The 23,845-nt window shown below is 60.6% G+C and overlaps 2 protein-coding genes across 3 annotated transcripts; both read right to left on the reverse strand.

Moving 5' to 3' along the window:
• Positions 1 to 918: 918 nt before the first annotated feature.
• On the reverse strand, positions 919 to 22,518 carry LOC141725809 (uncharacterized). 2 transcript variants are annotated; one of them, XM_074529840.1, is made up of 9 exons: positions 22,322 to 22,518; positions 20,591 to 20,671; positions 9,060 to 10,067; positions 7,799 to 8,797; positions 6,428 to 7,387; positions 4,980 to 5,978; positions 3,747 to 4,751; positions 2,473 to 3,483; positions 919 to 2,283 (listed from the first exon to the last, which is right to left on the reverse strand). In XM_074529840.1, the coding sequence occupies exons 1-9, from the start codon at positions 22,349 to 22,351 to the stop codon at positions 1,420 to 1,422; spliced, it is 6,957 nt and encodes a 2,318-aa protein (XP_074385941.1). In that variant the 5' UTR covers positions 22,352 to 22,518; the 3' UTR covers positions 919 to 1,419. The 2 variants fall into 2 exon arrangements, with proteins under 2 accessions (XP_074385941.1, XP_074385942.1); XM_074529841.1 differs by lacking the exons at positions 20,591 to 20,671; positions 22,322 to 22,518 and adding an exon at positions 10,415 to 10,542.
• LOC141725758 (uncharacterized) lies at positions 13,669 to 18,264 on the reverse strand. The gene is made up of 4 exons (XM_074529792.1): positions 17,953 to 18,264; positions 16,509 to 17,513; positions 15,078 to 16,085; positions 13,669 to 14,697 (listed from the first exon to the last, which is right to left on the reverse strand). Exons 1-4 carry the CDS (start codon positions 18,112 to 18,114, stop codon positions 13,669 to 13,671), a joined length of 3,204 nt encoding a protein of 1,067 aa, XP_074385893.1. The 5' UTR covers positions 18,115 to 18,264.
• Positions 22,519 to 23,845: the final 1,327 nt, after the last annotated feature.

The following is a 23,845-nucleotide window of genomic DNA, read 5'->3' on the forward strand; positions in this document are numbered from 1 at the left end:
TCACTGGTTTTACTTTCAAACCAGAACAACTGGCCACTGGCGATGGTTGTTTGGCTTGATTGGCCGATTGGATCCACGTGTGTGTTGTGACTGTCTGGCAAGGGCCATGGGTTTTTCTTAGTAGTAAAGGATGGTATAACAAAGGGATTGATCAGCCTGCTGCAATCATGGAGTCAATGCTCATTATTCCCTGCTGGGACCGCTGCTACAACAGGGACTGATGATTTTTCTTTCAGCACTGGACAGTCCTTTTTCCAATGCCCCCTCAGAGGATGCACTCTGAGCCTTCTCCGGAGGGGAAGCTTTCTTGGGTGACTTTTCCTGAGTTGCCTTCTTGTTAGGTTGGGATTAACACTTTCAGCTGGGCCCTGTCTCAAAACACCCTCCAGGCAACCTCCAGCAGTTTATCCATGTCTTGAACTCCCTTTGTCTTTTCTTCTTATATCATTTGAATTGTGACCCACACAAAACAAACCCAGGTGTGCTTTACCGTCCAGCTGATTCAGGATCTAGATCAGTATATTTGAAGGCAGTTTCTCTTCACCTGTTCAGAAATCACTGGGTGACTCATCATCATTTTGCCTCGCTTGGTGAAGCTTTGACCAATTTACAGCTTTAGAGACCCCATGCTTTAACCCACATTCCACGAGGCTTTGATATAATTTTAATTTTGCCATCTGCTCGGGTGTATTTGCATCCCACCCAGGTTTTGCAAGGGGAAATATCTCAGTGACAGCGCCTTGAAGCAGCTCCCTGGCTGTGCTCCCCTCAAGGAATGTTGGGATGGATTTATTGACCACTCGTCTCTCAATGGGATCAGTGATGTGTCTGACACAGAGTTCAGATCAGCCCAGGCTGATTTATAGAGACGATATTAATTATTAATAATAAATTAATAGGCTGTACGGTGTACACATGAACTGATTGATTTTATTGTTCCAACCAGCAGCTACAAGGTATCACCGATAATCAATATCAGTACCAAATACCATATCAAATTTCTGGTGATCAACAACAATGTGCAAAAGGCAATACAAAAGTGCAAAAGGCAATTATTAAATTGACATTTACGACCCGGCTCTGCTGCAGGCAACGTGGAAATCTGGAAGCTCTTGAGGCGACTCATTCACCCTGTCCCATGTCCCTGAGTGTCCTTGAGTTTCCTGAGTGTCCTCGGAGTGCCCCTGAGTATCTCTGAGTGTCCGCAGTGTCCCTGAGTGTCCCCAGAGTTTCCCTGAGTGCCCCTGAGTATCCCTGAGTGTGCCCCTGAGTGTCCCTGACTGTCCCAGAGTGTCCCCAGGGATGTCATTCCCATCAGGATTTGGGACAGTATCATTGAAAATTCCCCAGATTTATCTCAAACACTGCACGGGGAGGGCACAGGTGACGGCAGCGATATCCCTGATGATGTCAGTGCCCCTACGTGAAACTTTCCTGCAGCAGCCTTGGGATGTCCTTGATGGCTTTTTGGCACCGCTCAGCCACCGTGTGGCTGCCAGGGCCACCAGGCGCACTGCAACCACCACAGGGACTCAAGAGGATGTTGTCAATGTCTCCAAGTGTCCCCAGCAAGTGATCCTTGGCCAGGCGGGTGCTGGCCTCCCACAGACACTCAAACTTGGCCACTTTGGCCATCAAGGCCTGGAGGACATCAGGGGACGCCTCCTTTGTCCCCTTCAGGATGGCCTCGATGTCCCTGAGCCGCCACTCCATGTTCCAGTAGAACAAGGTGGCCTTGTCACAAGCGGCCACCAAGCGATACAGCAGCCCCAGGGCCACCACTGCCCAATGTCCCCTCCTGGTGGCCACCACAGCCTCTCCCATGGCCTCAACGTTGGCTGCCGCCACCTGGCCATCTTGCGTGGCCATTTCCAAGGTTACCTCCTCCTTGCCCAGGGCCACCATCAGCAGCTGCTCCATGACCACCTTCTCACGGAGTTTGGTGGCCTCCCTGGCCAGCCAGTCCCAGCTGTCCACGAGCTTGGCCACCAAATCCCGCCATGCCTTGGCTGCGGCTCTCACATTGGCCCGGGTCGTCCCTGGGGTGGTCCAGAGGGTGGCCAGGGCCCGTCTCAGGGTGGGGACACCGGAGTGGCCCAGGGAGGTGACACTGCCGTGGTCCAGGATCGAACGGAGGCTGCGGGTGAATCTCCTCAGGTCCTCATGCAGGGAGCTTGGTGACTCATGTAGGCCCTTGGCCCTGTGTGGCCAAAGCAGGGTGGCCACCACCTTGTCCAGGATGGCCACCACGGCCACCAGCACTTGCAGCTGTGGAGGGGACAACTGAGGAGGGGATAGGAGAGGTGTCAGGCACCTGGTGGCACTTACAGCATCCTGCAGTGGCCCCTGTACCCCTGAGGGGTCCCCTTTACCCGACCATCCCTTTGTCAGTGTCTTGTCCCCGCTGCCACCCCCTGCCAGCCCCCGTGTCCCCTCCATGCCCCAATGCCCCTTTCCCTGCCCCCATCTCACCTTTTGGGGCTCCATGCTCACTGGGCACACCTTGGGGATGCTCTGGGGACACTCCAGGGTTGGAAGGAGCCTTGGGATGTCCTCAATGGCTCTTTGGCACCGCTGGACCACCTCATGAGCATTGGGGCTGGCGAGATGACCTTTGAAATAGAACTCGATGAGGTCCTGAACTGCCCCCAGCAGGTGATCCTCGGCCAGGCGGGCGTTGGCCTCCCATAGCCGCTCAGCCACGGCCACCTTGGACAGCAAATCTTCGGGGACATCTGGGGACGCCTCATTTGTCCCCTTCAGGGCAGCCTCAATGTCCCTGAGCAGGCACTGCAGCTGCCGGGGGAACGCAGTGGCTTCGTCACACGCAGCCACCAAGCGCTCCAGCAGCCCTAGGGCCGCCTCCACCCGCTGTCTCACCACGGTGGCCCTTGTTGCCTCGCTGGCAGCCACCCTGGCCTGTTCCCTCACCTGGGCTTCACGCCTGGCCACAACCTCGGCCCCCTCCTCCCTGCCCAGGGCCTGACCCAGCTCCACCATGTTTTCCAGAACTGTCTCATAACGGGCAGCCTCGTGCTGCAGCTCCCTGGCCCGGCTGTCAGTGCTGGCCACCATGTCAGCTGCTTCAATTCCAAAATTCCTGCAGGTGTTGCGGAGCTCGGTGGCCTTCTTGGCCAGCTCAGCCCACCTCTCCGCAAGAACATTCACCGACCACTGCCACATGATGGCCGACATTGTCGCATCGTCCCAGGTGGTCCATGGGGCGCTCTTGGAGGTGGCCAGGGCTTGGCTCAGGGAGGTGACAAGGTCACCACCATCGTAGCTCGCAATGCGGCGCCACCAGGTGTCTTTAACCCAGTAGAGGCTGTCCCAGAGCTCCTTGGTGAACTCCTCAAGGCTCCTGTACAGGTGAATTGCCGACACAAGCAACGTAATCAAGGTGCCCCAACCGGGCACGGTGTCCAGCAGCTCGTCCAGGATGGCCACCACGGTGACCTGTGGCTGCAGCAGGGCTGGGGACAGCTGGGGAGGGGACAGGGGAGGTGTCAGGGACATGGTGGCATTTGTGCCCTCCTGGGCTGGCCCACTGCTCCCGAGGGGTCCCCTTTGTCCCCTCCATACCTTTGTCAGCCTCCTGTTCCCTCTGCCACCCCCTGCCCCTCCCCTCATAGCCCCCCCCACCCCCTGCCCCTCTGCTGTCCCTGCTGCCACCCCCTTGACCCTGTGTGTCCCCATCATCCCCATCCCCATGCCACTTCCCCCCATCCTCCCCCACATTGTTTCACCTCTTGGGGCTCCATGCTCACTGGGGACAACCTGGGGATGCTCTGGGGACACTCCGGGGGTCGAAGGAGCCTTGGGATGTCCTCGATGGCTCTTTGGCACCGCTTGGCCACCTCACAGGCACTGGGGCATTTGGGACCACCATTGAACTTGATGATGTCTTGAAGTGTCCCCAGCAGGTGATCCTTGGCCAGGCGGGCGTTGGCCTCCCACAGGCGCCCGGCCACGGCCACCTTGGCCACCAAATCCTCGGGGACATCTGGGGACGCCTCATTTGTCCACTTCAGGGCGGCCTCAATGCGCCCGAGCAGGCGCTCCAGCTCCTCGGGGAACGCGGTGGCTTCGTCACACGCGGCCGCCAAGCGCTCCAGCAGCCCCAGGGCTGCCTCCACCCGCTGTCTCACCATGGTGGCCCTTGTTGCCTCACTGGCAGCCGCCCTGGCCTCTCTCCTCACCTGGGCTCCATGCCTGGCCAGGTCCTCGGCCCCTTCCTCCCTGCCCAGGGCCTGACCCAGCTCCACCATGCTTTCCTGAGCTGTCCCATCACGGGCAACCTCGTCCGGCAGTTTCCTGGCCCGAGTGTCAGTACTGGCTGCCCTGTCAGCCACTTCGCTGGCCAAATCCCTGCAGGCCTCGCAGGTGTAAGTGGCCCTCCTGGCCAGCCAGGCCCAGTTGCCCACAAGCTCAGACACCAACCGGTGCCACTCACTGGCCACCATTGTCACACGGTTCAGGCGGGCCCATGCGGTGCTCTTGGAGGCGGCCAGGGCTCGGCTCAGGGAGGTGAGAGGGTCGTCACCAAAGGAGGTGACATCGCGTTGCCACCACATGTCCTTAATGAGGTGCAGGGTGATCCGGACATCCCTGGTGAAGCCTTCCAGGTTTGGGTACAGTCTCCCTGCAGACTTGAACAGCATCATCTCCTCGTCTCGCCTGGGCAGGGTGGCCAGCAGCTCACCCAGGATGGCCACCACCGTGACCTGTGGCTGCAGCAGGGCCGGGGACAGCTGGGGAGGGGACAGGGGAGGTGTCAGGGACCTGGTAGCACTTGCGGCCTCCTGGGGTGGCCCCCAGCCCCCAAGAGGTCCCCTTTATTACCTCCATCCCTCTGTCAGCCTCTTGTTCCCTCCGCCACCACCCTGCCCCCACTGCTGTCCCTCTGCCATCCCCCTCCATCCTCTGTGTCCCTCCCATCCCCCTCTTCCACTCCTCTCCCCCCCCTTGCCCTGTCGCACCTCTTGGAGCTCCTTGCTCAGTGGGGACACCTTTTGGACGCCTTGGGGACGTGGTCGGGGTTGAAAGAGCCTTGGGATGTCCTTGGTGGCTCTTTGGCACCGCTCGGCCACCCCAGTGGAGCTATTGTCAACAAAATTGAAATAGAGCTTGACGATGTCATCAACTGCTGCCAGCAGGTGATCCTTGCCCAGGCGGGTGGTGGCGCCCCACAGCCACTCGATTTCAACCACCTTGGCAACCAAGTCTTTGGGGACATTGGGGGATGCCTCATTTGTCCCCTTCAGGGCAGACTTGATGTCCCCAAACCTTTGCTGCAGCTCCCGGGGGAACTTGGTGGCTTCGTTACACGCGGCCACCAAGCGCTCCAGCTGCTCCAGGGCCACCTCCAGCTGCTGTCTCCTCCTGGTGGCCCTTGTTGCCTGGGTGGCAGCAACCCTGGCCTGTTCCCTCACCTGGGCTCCATGCCCGGCCACCACCTCGGCCCCCTCCTCCCTGCCCAGGGCCTGACTCAGCTCCCCCATGTTTTCCAGAACTGTCCCATCACGGGCAGCCTTTTCCTGCAGCTTCCTCACTCGAGTGGTGGCAGTGGCCTCTTCAGAGGCTGCCTCAGTGACCACCTCCCTGCAGGCATTGCAGAGCTTGGTGGCCTTCCTGGCCAGCTCGGCCCAGCTGTCCGCAAACAGCCACACGTGCCACTCCCTGGCTGCCGTTGTCACATTGAACCAGGTGATCCATGGGATGCTCTCGTAGGCGGCCAGGGCCCGGCTCAGGGAGGTGACAGGGGAGGCAATACCGTCGCGGTCCTTGCAGTGGTACCAGAGACACTTAGTGTACCCCATGGTTTCCCAGAGCTTATAGGTGAATTCCTTCAGGTCCCTGTGCAGGCACCCTGGGGGCAACAGCAGCATCATCTCCTTGTCCCATCTGGGCAGGGTGTCCAGCAGCTCACCCAGGATGGCCACCACGGTGACCTGTGGCTGCAGCAGGGCCGGGGACAGCTGGGGAAGGGACAGGGGAGGTGTCAGGGACCTGGTGGCACTTAGGGCCTGCTGGGGTGGCACCCTGATCCTGAGGGGTCCCTTTTGTCCCCTCCATCTTTTTGTCAGGCTCTTGTTCCCTCTGCCACTGCCACCCCCTGCCCCTCCCCTCATAGCCTCTCCAGCCCCCAATGCTGTCCCCTCTGCCACACCTGACAGCCCCCCATGTCCCCTCCCCACTGTGTACCCCCCCTCCCCCTCTGCCCCCTTACCCTCTTTTCCCTCCACTCATCTGTCACCTCCCCCCTTCCTGCCACGCCCTCCTGTCCCCTCCCTCCATCCCTGTGTTCCCTCCATCCCCAATAATTGCCCCTTCCCCCTCAGTGTCCCCTCAGTCCCCCTCTCCTCCCCCAGCTCCTGTCCCCCTTCCCCCGTTGAACCTCTTGGAGCTCCATGCTCACTGGGCGCACCTTGGGGAAACTCTGAGGACACTCTGAGGGTTGAAGGAGCCTTGGGATGTCCTCGATGGCTCTTTGGCACCGCTCGGCCACCTCACAGGGGCTGTTGGGACCACCATTGAACAAGAACTTGATGATGTCTGGAACTGCCCTCAGCAGGTGATCCTTGGCCAGGCGGGCGTTGGCCTCCCACAGCCGCTTGGCCTCGGCCACCTGGGCCATCAAGTCCTCAGGGACATTGGGGGACGCCTCATTTGTCCCCTTCAGGGTGGTCTCGATTTTCCCAACCCTGCGCTGCAGCTCCCGGGGGAACGCGGTGGCTTCGTCACACGCGGCCACCAAGTGCTCCAGCAGCCCCAGGGCCACCTCCACCTGCTGTCTCACCATGGTGGCCCTTGTTGCCTTGCTGGCAGCCTCCATGGCCTCTCTCCTCACATGGGCTTCATAGAAGTCCTTCTCCTTGGCCTCCTCCTCCTTGCCCAGGGCCTGTAGCAGCTCCACCATGTTTTCCTGAGCTGGCACATAAAGGGCAGTCCAGTCCTGCAGCTCCCTGGCAGTGCCCACCCTGTCGGCCGCCTCAGCAGCCACGTCTCTGCAGGTGTTGTGGAGCTTGGTGGCTGCCCTGGCCAGCTGGGTCCATCTGTCCAAAAGCACAGCCACCAACCCCTTCCACTCACTGGCTGCCATTGTCACATCATTCCAGGTGATCCCTGGGCTGCTCTCCCAGGCTTCCAGGGCCTGGCTCAGGGTGGTGACAGGATCCTTATCATCAGAGGTGACATTGCGGCGCCACCAGGTGTCATCAACGCAGTACAGGGTGACCCGGAGGTCCCTGGTGAAGTCCGCCAGGTCCCAGTACAGGCGCAATGCAGACACAGGCAGCAGAATCTCATCCCTCCTGGGCAGGGTGTCCAGCAGCTCGCCCAGGGTGGCCACCACGGTGATCTGTGGCTGAAGCAGGGCTGGGGACAGCTGGGGAGGGGACAGGGGAGGTGTCAGGGACCTGGTGGCACTTGTGGCCTCCTGGGGTGGTCCCCTGCCATTTAGGACTCTCCTTTGTCACCTCCATACCTTTATCAGCCTCCTCTTCCCTCTATCCCGCACTGCCCCTTCCCTTGTAGCCCTTCCTGCCCCTGCTCCCACTGCTGTCCCTTCTGCCAGCATCCATGTCCCCTCCCCAACTTATTTCCTCCATTCCCCACTGCCCACTTCCCCCCTTTCCCCTCCCCCTCTCTGTCACCTCCCTCCTTCCAGCCACACCCTCCTGTCCTCTTTGTGACCCCCTGGCCCCTCCTGCCACCTCCCATGTCCACCCCATCACCTATTGCCCCCTCCCCCCTGGTGTCCCCTCTATTCCCCTCTCCCCCTATCCCTCTGTCACACCTTTTGGAGCTCCATGCTCACTGGGAACACCTTGGGGACAATTTGGGGATGCTCTGGTGGTTGAAGGAGCCTTGGGATGTCCTCGATGGCCCTTTGGCACCACTTGGCCACCCCACAGGCACTGGGGCTGGTGGGACCACCAGTGAAATAGAAGCTGAACATGTCTTGAAGTGTCCCCAGCAGGTGACCCTTGGCCAGGCAGGCGTTGGCCTCCCACAGCTTCTCGGCCTCGGCCACCTTAGCCACCAAGTCCTCTTGGACATTGGGGGACGCCTCATTTGTCCCCTTCAGGGCAGCCTCAATGTCTCTGAGCCGCCACTGCAGCTCCCGGGGGAACACGGTGGCTTCGTCACACGCGGCCACCAAGCGCTCCAGCAGCCCCAGGGCCACCTCCAGCCGCTGTCTCACCTTGGTGGCCCTTGTTGCCTCGCTGGCAGCCACCATGGCCTCTCTCCTCACCTGGGCTTCATGCCCAGCAACCACCTCGGCCCCCTCCTCCCTGCCCAGGGTCTGACCCAGCTCCACCATGTTTTCCTGAGCTGTCCCATCACGGGCAGCCACGTCCTGCAGCTCCCTGGCCCGGGTGGTGGTGGTGCCTGCCTTGGTGGACAAATCCCAGCAGGTGTTGTGGAGCTTGGTGGCTTTCTCAGCCAGCTTGGCCCATCTGTTCACAAGCGCATGCGCCGACCTGTGCCATTCGCCGGCTGCCATTATCACACGGTTCCGGGTGGTCCCTGGGGTGCTCTTGTAGGCAGCCAGGGCCTGGCTCAGGAAGGTTACAGGGTCATCATCATTGTAGCTGACATTGCAGTGCCACCAGGTGCCCTCAATGCAGTACAGGGTGACCCGGAGGCCCCTGGTGAAGTCCTCCAGGTCCCGGTACAGTGTCCCTGAGGACCCAAGCAGCATCATCTCCTTGTCCCACCTGGGCAGGGTGTCCAGCAGCTCACCCAGGATGGCCACCATGGTGACCTGTGGCTGTAGCAGGGCTGGGGACAGCTGGGGAAGGGACAGGGGAGGTATCAGGGGCCTGGTGGCAATTACAGCCTCCTGGGGTGGCCCCCAGCCCCCGAGGGGTTCCTTTTGGCCCTTCCATTCATTTCTCAGTCTCTTGTTCATTCTGCCACCCCCTCCCCTTGTAGTCCTTCCCACCCCCTGCCCCCAATGCTGTCCCCTCTGTCACCCTCAGCAGGCCCCGTGTCGCCTCCCTCCCCAGTGTTCCCTCTCTCCCCCTCTCCCCACACCCCAGGCTGAGTCACACCTCTTGGAGCTCCATGCTCACTGGGGGCTCCCTGGCGACACTCTGGGGACACTCCGGAGCTTGAAGGAGCCTTGGGATGTCCTTGATGGCTCTTTGGCACCGCTCGGCCACACCACAGGCACTGTGGCTGACTGGACCACCAGTGAACAAGAACTTGATAGCGTCTGGAAATGTCCTCACCAGGTGACGTGTGGCCTGGCGGGCGTTGGCCTCCCACAGCCGCTTGGCCACGGCTGCCTTGGCCACCAAGGCCTTGGGGACATTGGAGGCCTCCGTCTTTCTCTCCTCTACAGTAGCATTCATATGGTAGGGCAGCTGCTGCAGCTCCCGGGGGAACGCAGTGGCTTCGTCACACGCGGCCACCAAGCGCTCCAGCAGCCCCAGGGACGCCTCCACCCACTGTCTCACCATGGTGACCCTTGTTGCCTCACTGGCAGCCTCCATGGCCTCTCTCCTCATCAGGGCTTCACGCTCGGCCACCACCAGCACCCCCTCCTCCCTGCCCAGGGCCTGACCCAGCTCCACCATGTTTTCCTGAGCTGTCCCATAACGGGCAGCCGCGTCCTGCAGCTCCCTGGCCCAGACAGTGGTTGTGGCCGCCATGTTGGCTGCCTCAGTGGCCACCTCCTTGCAGGTGTCACGGAGCTTGGTGGCTTTCTTGGCCAGCTGAACCCACCTGTCCGTGAGCACTCCCAGTGACATGCACCATCTGCCGAACAGCCATAGCCCACGCTTATGGGGAGGGGGCTCTGGGGTGCTCTCATAGGCGACCAGGGCGTGGATCAGGGAGGTGAGAGGGTTTCTGTCATTGTTGGTGATATTCCAGTACCGCCAGGTGTCATCAGTGCAGTACAGGGTGGCCCGGAGCTCCTTGGTGAATTCCTCTATGTCCCGGTGCAGGCTCAATGCAAACCCGAGCAGCATCTCCTTCTCCCTGGGCAGGGTGGCCAGCAGCTCGCCCACGATGGCCACAGCGCTGTCCTGTGGCTGCAGCAGGGCTGGGGACAGCTGGGGAGCAGACAGGGGAGGTGTCAGGGTCATGGTGGCACTTAGGGCCTCCTGGGGTGGCCCCCATGCCCTCCTGGGATCCCCTTCGTCCCCTCCCTGGAGGGCTCTGCTGTCCCCTCTATCCCTTTGTCACCCCTCCCAATCCCTCTGCTCCCCCCTGCCACTTCCTGTTATCCCCCCCTTCACCTCTCTGTCACCTCCCCACTTCCTCCTATGCCCTCCTGTCCCCTTTGCAACCCCCTGTCCCTCCCGCCACCCCTGTGTCCCCTCTGTCCCCTACTCCCTCCTTTCACCCCCTTCCCCCGTGTCCCCACTGTTCCCCCCCCACCACTCCAGGATTGTTGCACCTCGAGGGGCTCCATGGCAGCTGGGAACACTCCAGGGACACTCCGGGCATGCCTTGGGGACACTCCGGGTGACAAACAGGCCCGGGTGGCAGCTGGGGACACGCAGGAACGGAACGTAGCCAGATGGAGGAAACAGGAAGAGGTGACGACACCGCCCTCCCTCCCCCCACAGTGGAACCAGGGCAGGGCCCCAGTGTTCCCCGCAATGTCCCCAACAGGACCCCGATGTCCCCTCAGGGTCCCCAACAAGGCTCAAATATCCCCTGATGTCCTGTTGGGGACACCAGGGGCACACCAGGGTCCTGTTGAGGACACTGTGTGGACATCGGGGACATCGTGGTGACCCAAAATGGGACAGGGGACGTCAGGGTGGCTCGGGTGTCCCCAAGGGAAGGACACGGGAGTGTCCCCAAAGTCCCCAACAGGACCCCAGTGAGTCCCTGGTGTCCACAGCTGGACACTGGGGGACACTTGGGCCTGGTGGGGCACATTGGGCACGTTGGGGCCATGTGGGAACACTCAGTGGACATCGGGGTCCCATTGGGGACATTGGGGGGACATTTGGGGACCCCGTCTCTCCCCACAGGTTGGGGGGGGCATGGGGGACAGTGATGTCACCTCTTCCTGCTTCCTCCATTTGTCTGTGCAATTTCCCTGTGTGTCCTCAACTGTCACGGGGGCTTCTTTGTCACCTGGAGTGTCCCTGGACTGTCCCCAGAGTGTCCCAAAAGTTTCCCCAGAGTATCCTCAGAGTGTCCCCAGGGTGTCCCTGCAGTATCCCCAGAATGTCCCCCGTGTCCCCAACAGCCATGGAGCCCCACGAGGTGTGACAATCCCGGCATGGGGGGACATGGGGGTGACAGAGGGGACAGGAGGGTGGCAGGAAGGGGGGAGGTGACAGAGGGGTGCAGGGGACTGAGGATGGCAGACGGGTTCTGACCCACTGAATTTGTGCTGCTCCATCTGGGACATCGCTGCTGGAGCAGCCCCAGCTCCGGCGCTGCAGCATCCTCGACGGGAACGCTCCTGCTCGGCCCGGGGCCCCCTTGCTTTGGGCCTTTCTTTTTCTGATAATAAATACTGAAATCACTTTAGTACCGGGAGCCTGCTCTCGTTCTTAACAACAAAAAATTCAGGATTCCCGGCGCAGATAAAATTCCGGATTCCTGGGGCACACGGTATTCAGGATTCCTGGGACACATAAAATTCAGAATTCCCAGGGCACACAAAGTTCAGCATTCCCAAGGCACAGGAAATTAAGGATTTCCAGAGCACACAAAGTTCAGGATTCCCAGGGCACACGAATTTCAGGATTCCCGGGGCACACAGGCAGACGGTGATCGGTCCCTCAGGGCTGAGCTCCAGCGGTGCCAGTGAATTCTCTCTGCAGGGACAGCCTGGCCGCCCTCCTCCGATGCCAAAGAGCGACAGAGAGAGGCTGCCCCCAACCCCTGCCCCCCATTCTCCCGCTATCTCTGTGCCCCCTCCCAGAGAAACTCCCAAAAGCCAGAGGAGTTCCCCCTCCCCACCTTCTCAAGCACTCAGCCATCAGCGCCTCTCAGCAACTCCATGGGAAAAATTCCACAAGAAACAAGGAAAGAACAGAAAAACCCAACCCCCAACAAGGGCTGGTGGTGGCTGCGGTTTTTGGGGGTTCCAGCGACACCCGGGGCGGGGTCAGTGCTCAGCAGTGGGGGGGCCCAAAACAACAGCCAGGTGTGAGAAACAAAGTTTACTCTTTGAAAATTGTAAATGTTTAATAACGGCAATAAAAGGATTTTAGCAGTTGGCCAAAGAATTCGTCTTTAACTTAACCCATCCTTCTCCAGATCTGGTTCCACCGCTGGGCTACAAACACATTCCTGAGTTCAGACATTATTCAAGCATTCCTGGGAGGTTTGGATGTTCCAGGACCTCTTGTTTGGTTTGAGTCTCTGACTTGTCTGAAGGACATGCTGTAGATTAGGTCAATATATTTGATTTCTTCTCCTGGTTCTATCCTGCTGTTTCACACCCCCTGATAAATTCATAAATTCTTCTCAGGCTTGTTCACTGTTATCATCACCAGGAGAGGCCGGGCCCAGGTGTGAGAAACAAGGGAATTGTTTTACACCTGAGTCAGTTACACAAAAGCATTTTAACATTGCATAGTCCCTATTTTTTTATATTTATTGTTTGTCTATTTAATGTTTGTCTACTTTTAAAATTTTAAGGCTGATGATATAATATCCATTTATTACTCCAGCATTAAATTGGCTACACAGATAAACTGATCTATTCGATTGTCCCAGCAGGCAGCTACAAGGAATTATCAAGAATCAAGATTTATCAAGTACCACAGCAAAATACTTGTTAAAGTATTTTTTAGCAAAAGCCAATGCAGAATTGCAGCAGCCAATTATTAATTTGTCATTTACAACACAGCTGCGCTGCAGGCACAGTGGAAATCTGGAAGCTGCTGAGGGGACTCATTCACCCCTGTCACCTGTCCCAGAGTGTCCCTGAGTGTCCCCAGTATGTCCCAGAGTTGTCCCAGAGTTTCCCTGAATGTCCCTGAGTGCCCTCCCTGATTTTTCCTGAGTATCCCTATGTGTCCCTGAGCGTCCCCAGACTCTCCCAGAGTTCCCCTGTGTGTTCCTAGAGTGTCCCTGAATGTCCCCAGTGATGTCACCCCAGGAATTCCCATCCGGATTTGGGACAGTATCAGTGCAGGGATTTTGGGGCCACACGTCCCAGTGTGGCCTGGTCACAGTGGCCGCCAGCTCACCCTGGGAGGCCACCACGGACACCAAAGCCTCCAGCAGCTGGGGAGGGCACAGCTGGGGAGGGGACAGGGGAGGTGTCAGGGACCTGGTGGCACGTACAGCCTCCTGGGATGGCCCCTGTGCCCTCCCGGTGCCCCCTCTGTCCCCTTCCTGGAAGGCTCTGCTGTCCCCTCTGTCTCTTTGTCACCCCCATGTCCCCTCTGCTGCCTCCTGCCACCTTCCCTGTTTCCACTCTGCCACCTACTACCACCACACTCATAGCCCCTGTCACCCTCTGCTGTCCCTCCTGACACCGCCCGCCAGCTCCTGTGTCCCCTCCACCCCAGTCATTCCCATCCCCCTCACCCCCCTGCCTCCATTTCCCCTCCCCCTCTCTGTCACCTTCTCCCTTCCTTCTACGCCCTCCTGTCCCCTTTGTGGCATTCTGCCCCCTCCCACAACCCCGCTGTGTGTCCCCCATCCCCGATTGCCCCCTCCCGTCCCCTTCCCCTAGTGTCCCCTTTGTCCCCCACCCATCACACCTCTTGGGGCTCCATGCTCACTGGGGGAAAGCTGGGGACTCTCTGGGGTTTGAAGGAGCCTTGGGATGTCCTCGGTGGCTCTTTGGCACTGCTCAGCCTCCCCACAGGCACTGGGGCTGGCGGGACCACCAGAGAAATAGAACTTGATGATGTCTGGAACTGCCCCCAGCAGGTGATCCTTGGCCAGGCGGGCGTTGGCCTCCCACAGCTGCTCGGCCTCGGCCACCTTGGCCACCAATTCCTCAGGGATATCAAAGAATCCCTCATTTGTCCACTTCAGGGCAGCCTCGATGTCCCCAACCCTGCGCTGCAGCTCCCGGGGGAACGCGGTGGCTTCGTCACACGCGGCCACCAAGCGCTCCAGCAGCCCCAGGGCCGCCTCCATCCGCTCTCTCACCATGGTGGCCCTTGTTGCCTCGCTGGCAGCCACCCTGGCCTCTCTCCTCACCTGGGCTCCATGCCCAGCCACCACCTCGGCCCCCTCCTCCCTGCCCAGGGCCAGACCCAGCTCCACCATGTTTTCCTGAGCTGTCCCATAATGGGCAGCCTCATCCTGCAGCTCCCTGGCCCGGGCGGAGGCAGTGGCCGCCCTGTTGGCCACCTCAATTGCCACCTCCCAGCAGTTTTTGTGGAGCTTGGTCGCCTTCCAGGACAGCTGGGCCCAGCTGTTCACATGCTCATCCACTGACCACTGCCACTTCCCGGCTGCCATTGTCACATCGTCCCAGCTGGTCCATCTGGTGTTGACATAGGCAGCCAGGGCCTGGCTCAGGGAGGTGGGAGGGTCACCATCATTGTGGGTGATATTGCGGTGCCACCAGGTGCCTTCAATGCAGTACAGGGTGATCCAGAGGCTCTCAGCAAAGTCCACCAGGTCCCAGTACAGGCTCACTGCAGACACGGGCAGCATCTCCTCGTCCCGCCTGGGCAGGGTGGGCAGCAGCTCACCCAGGGTGGCCACCACAGTGACCTGTGGCTGCAGCAGGGCCGGGAACAGCTGGGGGGGGACAGGGGAGGTGTCAGGGACCTGGTGGCACTTACAGCTTCCTGGGCTGGCCCTCTGCCCCCGAGGGCTCCCCTTTGTCCCCTCCATCCCTTTGTCAGCCTCTTGTTCCCTCTGTCACCCCCTGCCCCTCCCCTCAGAGCCTCTCATGCCCCTCTGCTGTCACCTCTGACATCCCCCAACACCCACCATGTCCTCCCCATCCCCCACTGCCCCATCCCCCCATTTGCCCTCCACCTCTCTGTCACCTCCCCCTTCCTGCCACTTCCTCTTGTACCTCCCATTCCCCACTGCCCCTTTCACCACCCCTCGTGCCCCCTGCCTCCAGAGTGTTCCTTCTGTCCCCTCTCATGCCCCCTCCCCCCGCATCGCACCTCTTGGAACTCCATGGTCACTGAGGGCAACTTCGGGACACCTTGGGGATGCTCTGGGGGTCGAAGGAGCCTTGGGATGTCCTCGATGGCTCTTTGGCTCCGCTCGGCCACCCCACACGCACTGGGACTGATGGGTTCACCATTGATATAGAACCTGTATATGTAGTCAAGTGTCCCCTCCAGGTGATTCTTGGCCAGGCGAGCGTTGGCCTCCCACAGCCGCTCGGCCACGGCCACCTTGGTCAGCAAGTCCTCGGGGACATCGGGGAATGCTTCATTTGTCCCCTTCAGGGTGGCCTTGATGTCCCCAACTCTGCGCTGCAGCTCCCGGGGGAATACGGTGGCTTCATCACAGGCGGCCACCAAGCGCTCCAGCAGCCCCAGAGCTGTCTCCACCCGCTCTCTCACCATGGTGGCCCTTGTTGCCTCACTGGCGGCCACCATGGCCTCTCTCCTCACCCGGGCTCCATGCCCGGCCACCACCTCGGCACCCTCCTCCCTGCCCAGGGCCTGACCCAGCTCCCCCATGTTTTCCTGAGCTGTCCAATAATGGGCAGCCTCATCCTGCAGCTCTCTGGCCCGGGCGGTGGCGGCGGCCACCATGTCAGTCACCTCAGTGACCGTCACCCTGAAGGTGTTACAGAGCTCGGTGGCCTTCGTGGCCAGCTCATCCCAGCTGTCAACAAGACAATCCACCTGCTCCTGCCAATCCCTGGCTGCCATTCTCACATGGAGCCAGGTGGTCCATGGGGTGCTCCTGTAGGCGGCCAGGGTCTGGCTCAGGGAGGTCGGAGGTTCTTCCTCAGAGGGATTATTGTGGTGGTACCAGGCGGCATGAGTGGAGTTCAGGAAATAGCTGGACTCCGTGATGTCCACCAGGTCACTGTACAGGCACCTAGGGGACTCAAGCAGCATCATCATCTCCTCGTCCCACCTGGGCAGGGTGGCCAGCAGCTCACCCACGGTGGCCACCACGGTGATCTGTGGCTGCAGCAGGGCCGGGAACAGCTGGGGAGGGGACATGGGAGGTGTCAGGGACCTGGTGGCACTTGTGGCCTCCTGGGGTGGTCCCCTGCCCCTCCTGGGGTCCCCTTTGTCCCCTCCATCCCTTTGACAGTCAGTTCCTCTCTCTGACACCCCCCGCCCCTCCCCTCGTAGTGCATGCTGCCCCTTCATCCCTGCTGTCCCCTCTGCCACCACCGCCAGCCACCGTGTCCCCTCCCACCATGTCCTCTCCATTCCTCACTGCCCCCTCCTCCCCCTTTCCCCTCCACCTCTCGGTCATCTCCCCTCCTCGCACCACTCTCTCATGTCCCCTGTGCAACCTCCTGACCCCTCCCATCACCCCTGTGTCCCCTCCATCCCCCACTGTCCCCTCCCTACTCCTGTCTGCTCTGTCCCCATCTCCCTCCCCTACCCGCCCCATCGCACCTCTTGGAGCTCCATGCTCATTGGGGATAACTCGGGGATGCTCCAGGGGGACCCAGGGGGTCGAAGGAGCCTTGGGATGTCCTCGATGGCTCTTTGGCACCGCTTGGCCACCTCACAGGCACTGGGGCTGGGGCGACCACCAGTGCACAAGAATTTGATGATGTCTTGAATTGTCCTCAGCAGGTGATCCTTGGCCAGGCGGGCATTGGCCTCCCACAGCCACTCAGCCACAGCCACCTTGGCTACCAAGTCCTCGGGGACATTGGGGGACCCCTCATTTGTCCATTTCAGGGCGGCCTCAATGTCCCCAACCCTGCGCTGCAGCTCCCGGGGGAACGCAGTGGCTTCGTCACACGCAGCCACCAAGCGCTCCAGCAGCCCCAGGGCTGCCTCCACCCGCTGTCTCTCCATGGTGGCCCTTGTGGCCTCGCTGGCAGCCGCCCTGGCCTCTCTCCTCTTCTGGGCTTTATAGGTGTGCTCCTCCTCGGCCCCCTCCTCCCCATCCAGGGCCTGACCCAGCTCCTCCATGTTTTCCTGAGCTATCCCATAAGTGGCAGCCCTGCTCTGCTCATCCCTGGCCCAGGCAGTGGCAGTGGCCGCCCTGTCAACCGCCTCAGCAGCCGCCTCTATGCAGGTGTTGTGGAGCTTGGTGGCTGTCCTGGCCAGCCGGGCCCAGCTGTTCACAAGCGCGGCCACCAACCGCTGCCACTTGCTGGCTGCCACTGTCACATTGTCCCAGATGGTCCATGGGTTACTCTTGTAGGCGGCCAGGGCCCAGCTCAGGGAGGCAGGAGGATCGTCACCATTGGAGGTGACATTGCAGTGCCACCAGGTGTCATCAGTGCAGTACAGGTTGAGCCAGAGGTCCTTGGTGAACTTCATCAGGCCCCAGTACAGGTCCACTGCGGACATGAGCTTCATCTTGTCCCTCCTGGGCAGAGTGCCCAACAGCTCACCCAGGATGGCCACCATGGTGACCTGTGGCTGCAGCAGGGCCGGGGACAGCTGGGGAGAGGACAGGGGAGGTGTCAGGGACATGGTGGCATTTTTGGCTTCCTGGAGTGGCCCCCAGCCCCCAAGGGGTCCCATTTATCCCCCTGTCCCTTTGTCAGTCAGTTCCTCTCTCTGCCACCCCCTGCCCCTGCCCTCCCCTCCCGCCCCCAGCCCCCTCCTGTCCTCTCTGCCACCTCCCACCACCACACTCGTAGCCCCTACCACCCCCTGCTGTCCCTTCTGCCACCACTCCCGTCCCCTTCCCCTCGTGTCCCTCAATCCACCATTGCCCCTTCAGCCCCCCTTCCACCTCTCTGTCACCTCCCCACTCCCTGCCATTGCCTCCTGTCCCCTCCTGCCATCCCCCATGTCACCTCAATCCCCGATTGTGCGCCCCCCCTGCCAGTTTCCCCTCTGTCTCCGTCCTCCCCCCCAACCTCCCCCTTCGCACCTCTTGGAGCTCCATGCTCACTGGGAACACTCTGGGGACACCTTGGGGACGCTCTAGAGGTCGAAGGAACCTTGGGATGTCCTCGATGGCTCTTTGGCACCGCTCGGCCACCCCACAGGCACTGGGGCTGGCAGGATCACCATTGAAATAGAAGCCAATCATGTCCTGAAGTGTCCCCCGCAGGTGATCCTTGGCTAGGCGGGCGTTGGCCTCCCACAGCTGCTCAGCCTCGGCCACGCTGGCCACCAAGTCCTCAGGAATATCAGAGGACCCCTCATTTCTCCCCTTCAGGGTGGTCTCGGTGTCCCTGAGTCACCACTGCAGCTGCCGGGGAAATGCGGTGGCTTCGTCACACGCGGCCACCAAGCGCTCCAGCAGCCCCAGGGCCGCCTCCAGACGCTGTCTCACCATGGTGGCCCTTGTTGCCTCGCTGGCAGCCACCCTGGCCTCTCTCCTCACCAGGGTTTCATGCCCGGCCACCACCTCGGCCCCCTCCTCCCTGCCCAGGGCCAGACCCAGCTCCACCATGTTTTCCTGAGCTGTCCCATAACGGGCAGCTTTGGCCTGCAGCTCCCTGACCCGGGCGATGGCAGTGGCCGCCCTGTCGGCCGCCTTGGTGGCCCAATTCCTGCAAGTGTAGGGGAGCTTGGTGGTGGCCCAAGCCAGCTGGGCCCACCTGTCCACGAGCACGTACGCCGACCTGTGCCACTTCCTGGCTGCCATTGTCACATGGTCCCATTTGGTCCCTGGGGTGCTTTTATAGGCCACCAGGGCCTGGCTCAGGGACATGATAGGGCCATCATCATCAGAGGTGACATTGCAGCGCCACCAGGTGCCCTCAATGCAGTACAGGGTGACCCGGAGGTTCCTCGTGAAGTCCTCCAGGTCCTGGTACAGTCTCACTGAATACCTGAGCAACAACATCTCCTCGTCCAGCCTGGGCAGGGTGGCCAGCAGCTCACCCAGGATGGCCACCACGGTGACCTGTGGCTGCAGCAGGGCCGGGGACAGCTGGGGGGGGACAGGGGAGGTGTCAGGGACCTGGTGGCACTTGTGGCCTCCTGGGGTAGCCCCCTGCCCCTGAGAGGTCCCATTTGTCCCCTCCATTCCTTTGTGAGCCTCTTTTTCCCTCTGCCACCCCCTGCCCCTCCCCTCACCGCCCCTCCCACATCCTGCTGTCCCCTCTGCCACCCCCCGTGTCCCCTGCCCCCCATGTACACCCCATCCCTCACTGCCCCCATCCCCCTGTGCCACCACCTCCCTTCCTGTCACTCCCTCCTGACCCCTTTATGACACCTTATCCTCCCGCCCCCCTCCCTCCATCGCACCTCTTGGGGCTCCACACTCACTGGGGACACCGTGGGGATGCTCTGGGGACGCTCTGGGGGTCGAAGGAGCCTTGGGATGTCCTCGATGGCTCTTTGGCACCGCTCAGCCACACAAAAGGCACTGGGGCTGGCGGGACCACCAGCGAAATAGAAGTAGAGGATGTTTGGAAGTGTCCCCACCAGCTGACGCATGGCCAGGCGGGTGTTGGCCTCCCACAGCCGCTCAGCCTCAGCCACCTTGGCCACCAAATCCTCGGGGATATCAGGGGACTCCTCATTTGTCCCCTCCAGGGTGGCCTCGATGTCCCCAACCCTGCGCTGCAGCTCCCGGGGGAACACGGTGGCTTCGTCACACGCGGCCACCAAGCGCTCCAGCAGCCCCAGGGCCGCCTCCAGCCGCTGTCTCACCATGGTGGCCCTTGTTGCCTCGCTGGCAGCCACCCTGGCCTCTCTCCTCACCTGGGCTCCATGCCCGGCCACCACCTCGGCCCCCTCCTCCCTGCCCAGGGCCTGACCCAGCTCCACCCATTGTTCCAGAGCTGTCCCATCACGGGCAGCTGCGTCCTGCAGCTCCCTGACCCGGGCAGTGGCAGAGGCCGCCCTGTCAGCCACCTTGGTGGCCACCTCCCTGCAGGTGTCACGGAGCTCAGTGGCTTCCTTGGCCAGCTCGGCCCAGCTGTTCACAAGGAGAGACACTGACCACTTCCACTCCCAGACCACCCGTGTCACACGCCTCCATGTGGTCCCTGGGGTGCTCCTGTAGGCGGCCAGGGCCCGGCTCAGGCAGGTGGGAGGGCCTTCACCATCCACGGTGACATTGTGGCGCCGCCAGGTGTCATCATTGCTGTACAGGGTGGCCCGGAGCTCCCTGGTGAATTCCTCCACATCCCGGTGCAGGCTCACTGCAGACCCGAGCAGCATCTCGTTCTCCCTGGGCAGGGTGGCCAGCAGCTCGCCCAGGATGGCCACAGCACTGTCCTGTGGCTGCAGCAAGGCCGGGGACAGCTGGGGAGGGGACAGGGGAGGTGTCAGGGACATGGTGGCACTTACGGCCTCCTGGAGTGGCCCCTGTGCCACCCATCCCGGTGTCCCCTTTGTCCCCTCCCTGGAGGGCTCTGCTGTCCCCTCTGTCCCTTTGTCACCCCCCTGACCCCTCTGCTCCCCCCTGCCACTTCCTGTTCTTCCCTCCCTTCACCTCTCTGTCACCTCCCCCCTTTCTCCTATGCCTTCCTGTCCCCTTTGCGACCCCCTGTCCGTCCCGCCACCCCCGTGTCCCCTCTGCCCCCCCCCCCCCTCCAGGGTTGTCGCACCTTGAGGGGCTCCATGGCAGCTGGGGACACTCTGGAGACACTCCGGGGACACTTCGGGTGGCAAACACGCCCGGGTAAAGGCTGTGGACACGCAGGAACGGGACGCAGCCGCATAGAGAAAACAGGAAGAGGTGACATCACCGCCCCCCCTCCCCGCCCTGTGGAACCAGGACAGGACCCAGTGTCCCCCCCGATGTCCCCAATGTGCCCCCAGATGTCCCCAACCGGACCACAGTGTGCCCTCAGAGTCCCCAACGATGCCCAATTGTCCCCTGATATTCTGTTGGGGACACAGGGGACACACCAGGGTCCTATTAGGGACACTGTGAGGACATCAGGGACATCGTGGTGACCCAAAACAGAGCAGTTGATGTTAGGGTGACCCTGGTGTCCCCAAGGGAAGGACACAGGGGTGGTCCCAAGGTCCCCCACAGGACCTCGGTGTGTCCCTGGTGTCCCCAGCTGGACATTGAGGGACACTTGGGCTTTGTGGGGGACATCCGGGCAACACCGGGGCCATGTGGGGACTCTCAGGGGACATCAGGGTTCCATTGGGGACATCAGGGTGACACTGGGGACACTGCCCTGGCCCCACAAGTTGGGGGGGGGGCAGAGCGGACAGTGACGTCACCACTTTCTGCTTCCTCCATCTGGCCGTGCCACGTTCCCATGTGTCCCCAAATGGCACCTGGGTGTGTTTGTCACCTGGAGTACACCAGAGTGTCCCCAGAGTGTCCCCAGTGGCCATGGAGCCCCTCATGGTGTGACAATCCCAGTGTGGGGGGACACGGGGGTGACAGAGGGGACAGGGTGGTATGGTTGGAAGGGGGGAGGTGACAGAGGGGTGGAGGGGGCCAAGGGTGGCAGAGGGGACAGCAGGAGGGTGGCAGGGGTTGGCAGAGGGGACAAGGGATGGCAAAGAGACAGAGAGGACAGCAGAGCCCTCCAGGGAGGGGACAAAGGGGACACTGGGAGGGCACAGGGGCCACCACAGGAGGCCACAAGTGCCACCTTGTCACTGACACCTCCCCTGTCCCCTTCCCAGCTGTCCCTTCTCAGGTGCTCTGGGCTCTGGTGGCTGTGGTGGCCGCCCTGGGCAAGGTGGCAGCCACCATGACCGGGCCGCAGAGGGACGAGCAGCAGCGCGTGTTCCCACAGTGTCCCCAGAGTCCCTGAGGAGCTTTGCCTGGAGCCTCCATAACGCCCTGAACCACCGTGGTGTCACCTCCCTGGGCCACCGCAATGTCCCCTCCCTCAGCCAGGCCCTGGCCACCCTCGGGTCCATCCCGGGGTCACCTGGGCCAAGGTGGGAGCCTCAGCCTGGGCTTGGCAGGAGTTGGTGGCCGTTCTGGCCCAGAGCCTGGAGGGCTTCTGAGCCCTGTGAGCCTTGTGAGGATAAGGCCACCACTGAGGCCACCATCGGGTGGGGGACCTGCAGGATGAGGCCACCTGCAGGGAGAGAGCTGGGGACAACACGGTGGCCATGGCCCAGCAGCCGCCAGTGGCCCTGGAGAGGGAGGAGGTGGCCTCAGCAGGGGAAGCACACAAGGGCCAGGTGGCAGTGGCCACCAACGAGGAGATGGCCACCGAGAAGGAGGTGGAGGCTGCCAGCAAGGAGGAGGAGGCAACCAGTGAGGAGGAGGTGGCCACCTTGAGGGGACAGTGCTCGGAGGTGTCCCTGGGGCCGCTGGAGTGCTTGGTGATTGTGTGTGAAAGAGCCAGATATTTCACCTTCGAGACGAACTGCTGGCTCGAGGCCATCTGTCGGGTTTTCGGCTGTTTGAGGGGCCTGGAAAGGCCCGGAGTGGCCTTGGGGCAGCCCGCGTATCGAAGGACGAGAAGAGGCTTCAGTTCTTCTTTCGGTTTTTATGTTTATTAATTGTTTATCTAAAAGATGTTCTTTCAGCCCGACAGAGCTCTGCTCAGCAGTCAGCCATGAGCACACTGTGCTGCCCGGAGGGCAGCCACGTATCTTTATACCCATTGTTACGTGTACAATATTTATCATTTTTCCCCAATACCATTTATTCTTATTACCCGGTGCACTTTCAGTAATAACCAATCCAAAAGTGCCACCATCACCAAAGAAGATGGAGGAGAAGAAGAAGAAGAAGAAGGACAGGACACACCCAATTCCTCCATCTTACTTCTCTAAACCCCCCTGTACATAAATCCTAAACCCTGTGTCTCACCCTCTAATTAACTAATCTTTTCGCCATTCACCCCGGTGAAGCCCTCATCCTTGTCGTCTCCTGTGTAGGGTCAAAGTCCAGCCACCAGACACTTCTGGCAACATTCCAGGACTCCCGAGCCCCCCAAGGGTGGTCTCGGTGGCCCGGCACCTCAGGACTGAGATCCTGAGATCCGACACCCTGAGGTCCCTGATACCTCTCCTGTCCCCTCCCCAGGTGTCCCCTTCCCAGCTGCTGGAGGCTTTGGTGTCCGTGGTGGCCACCCTGGGTGAGGTGGCGGCCACCGTGACCGGGCCATGCTGGGGCATGCGGTGCTGTGTGTCCCCAAAGTCCCTGCACTGATACTGTGCCAGATCCGGATGGGAATTCCTGGGGTGACATCACTGGGGACACTCAGGGACACTCTGGGAACACACAGGGGAACTCTCTCTGGGAGAGTCTGGGGACGCTCAGGGACATGCAGGGATACTCTGGGACAACTCTGGGACACACTGGGGACACTCAGGGACACACTGGGGACACTCAGGGACAGGGGACAGGGGTGAATGATCCCCCTCAGCAGCTTCCAGATTTCCACTGTGCCTGCAGCAGACCTGGGTCATAAATGACAATTTAATAATTGGCTTCTGCAATCCTGCATTGGTTTCTGTAATTCTGCATTGACTGCTGCAGTTCTACATTGGCTGCTGCAATTCTGCATTGGCTTTTGCTAAAAAATACTTTCACCAGAATTTTGCTCTGGTACTTGGTTATTGATTATTGATAATTCCTGGTAGTTGCTTCCTGGTACAATAAAATAGATCAGTTTATTTGTGCACCGTGTAACCAATTTAATGTTGGAGTAATGAATCAATATATAATAGGTATTAAAAATTAAAAATCGACAAATATAAAATAGACAAATAATCAAAGTTAAATAGAGACTATGCAATGTTAAAATGCTTTTGTGTAACTGACTCAGGTGTAAAACAATTCCCTTGTTTCTCACACCTGGGCCCGGCCTCTTCTGGTGATGATAACAGTGAACAAGCCTGATAAGAATTTATGAATTTACCAGGGGCTG

Source organism: Zonotrichia albicollis, chromosome 31, assembly GCF_047830755.1.
Source record: "Zonotrichia albicollis isolate bZonAlb1 chromosome 31, bZonAlb1.hap1, whole genome shotgun sequence".
NCBI classification, from domain to species: Eukaryota; Metazoa; Chordata; class Aves; order Passeriformes; family Passerellidae; genus Zonotrichia; species Zonotrichia albicollis.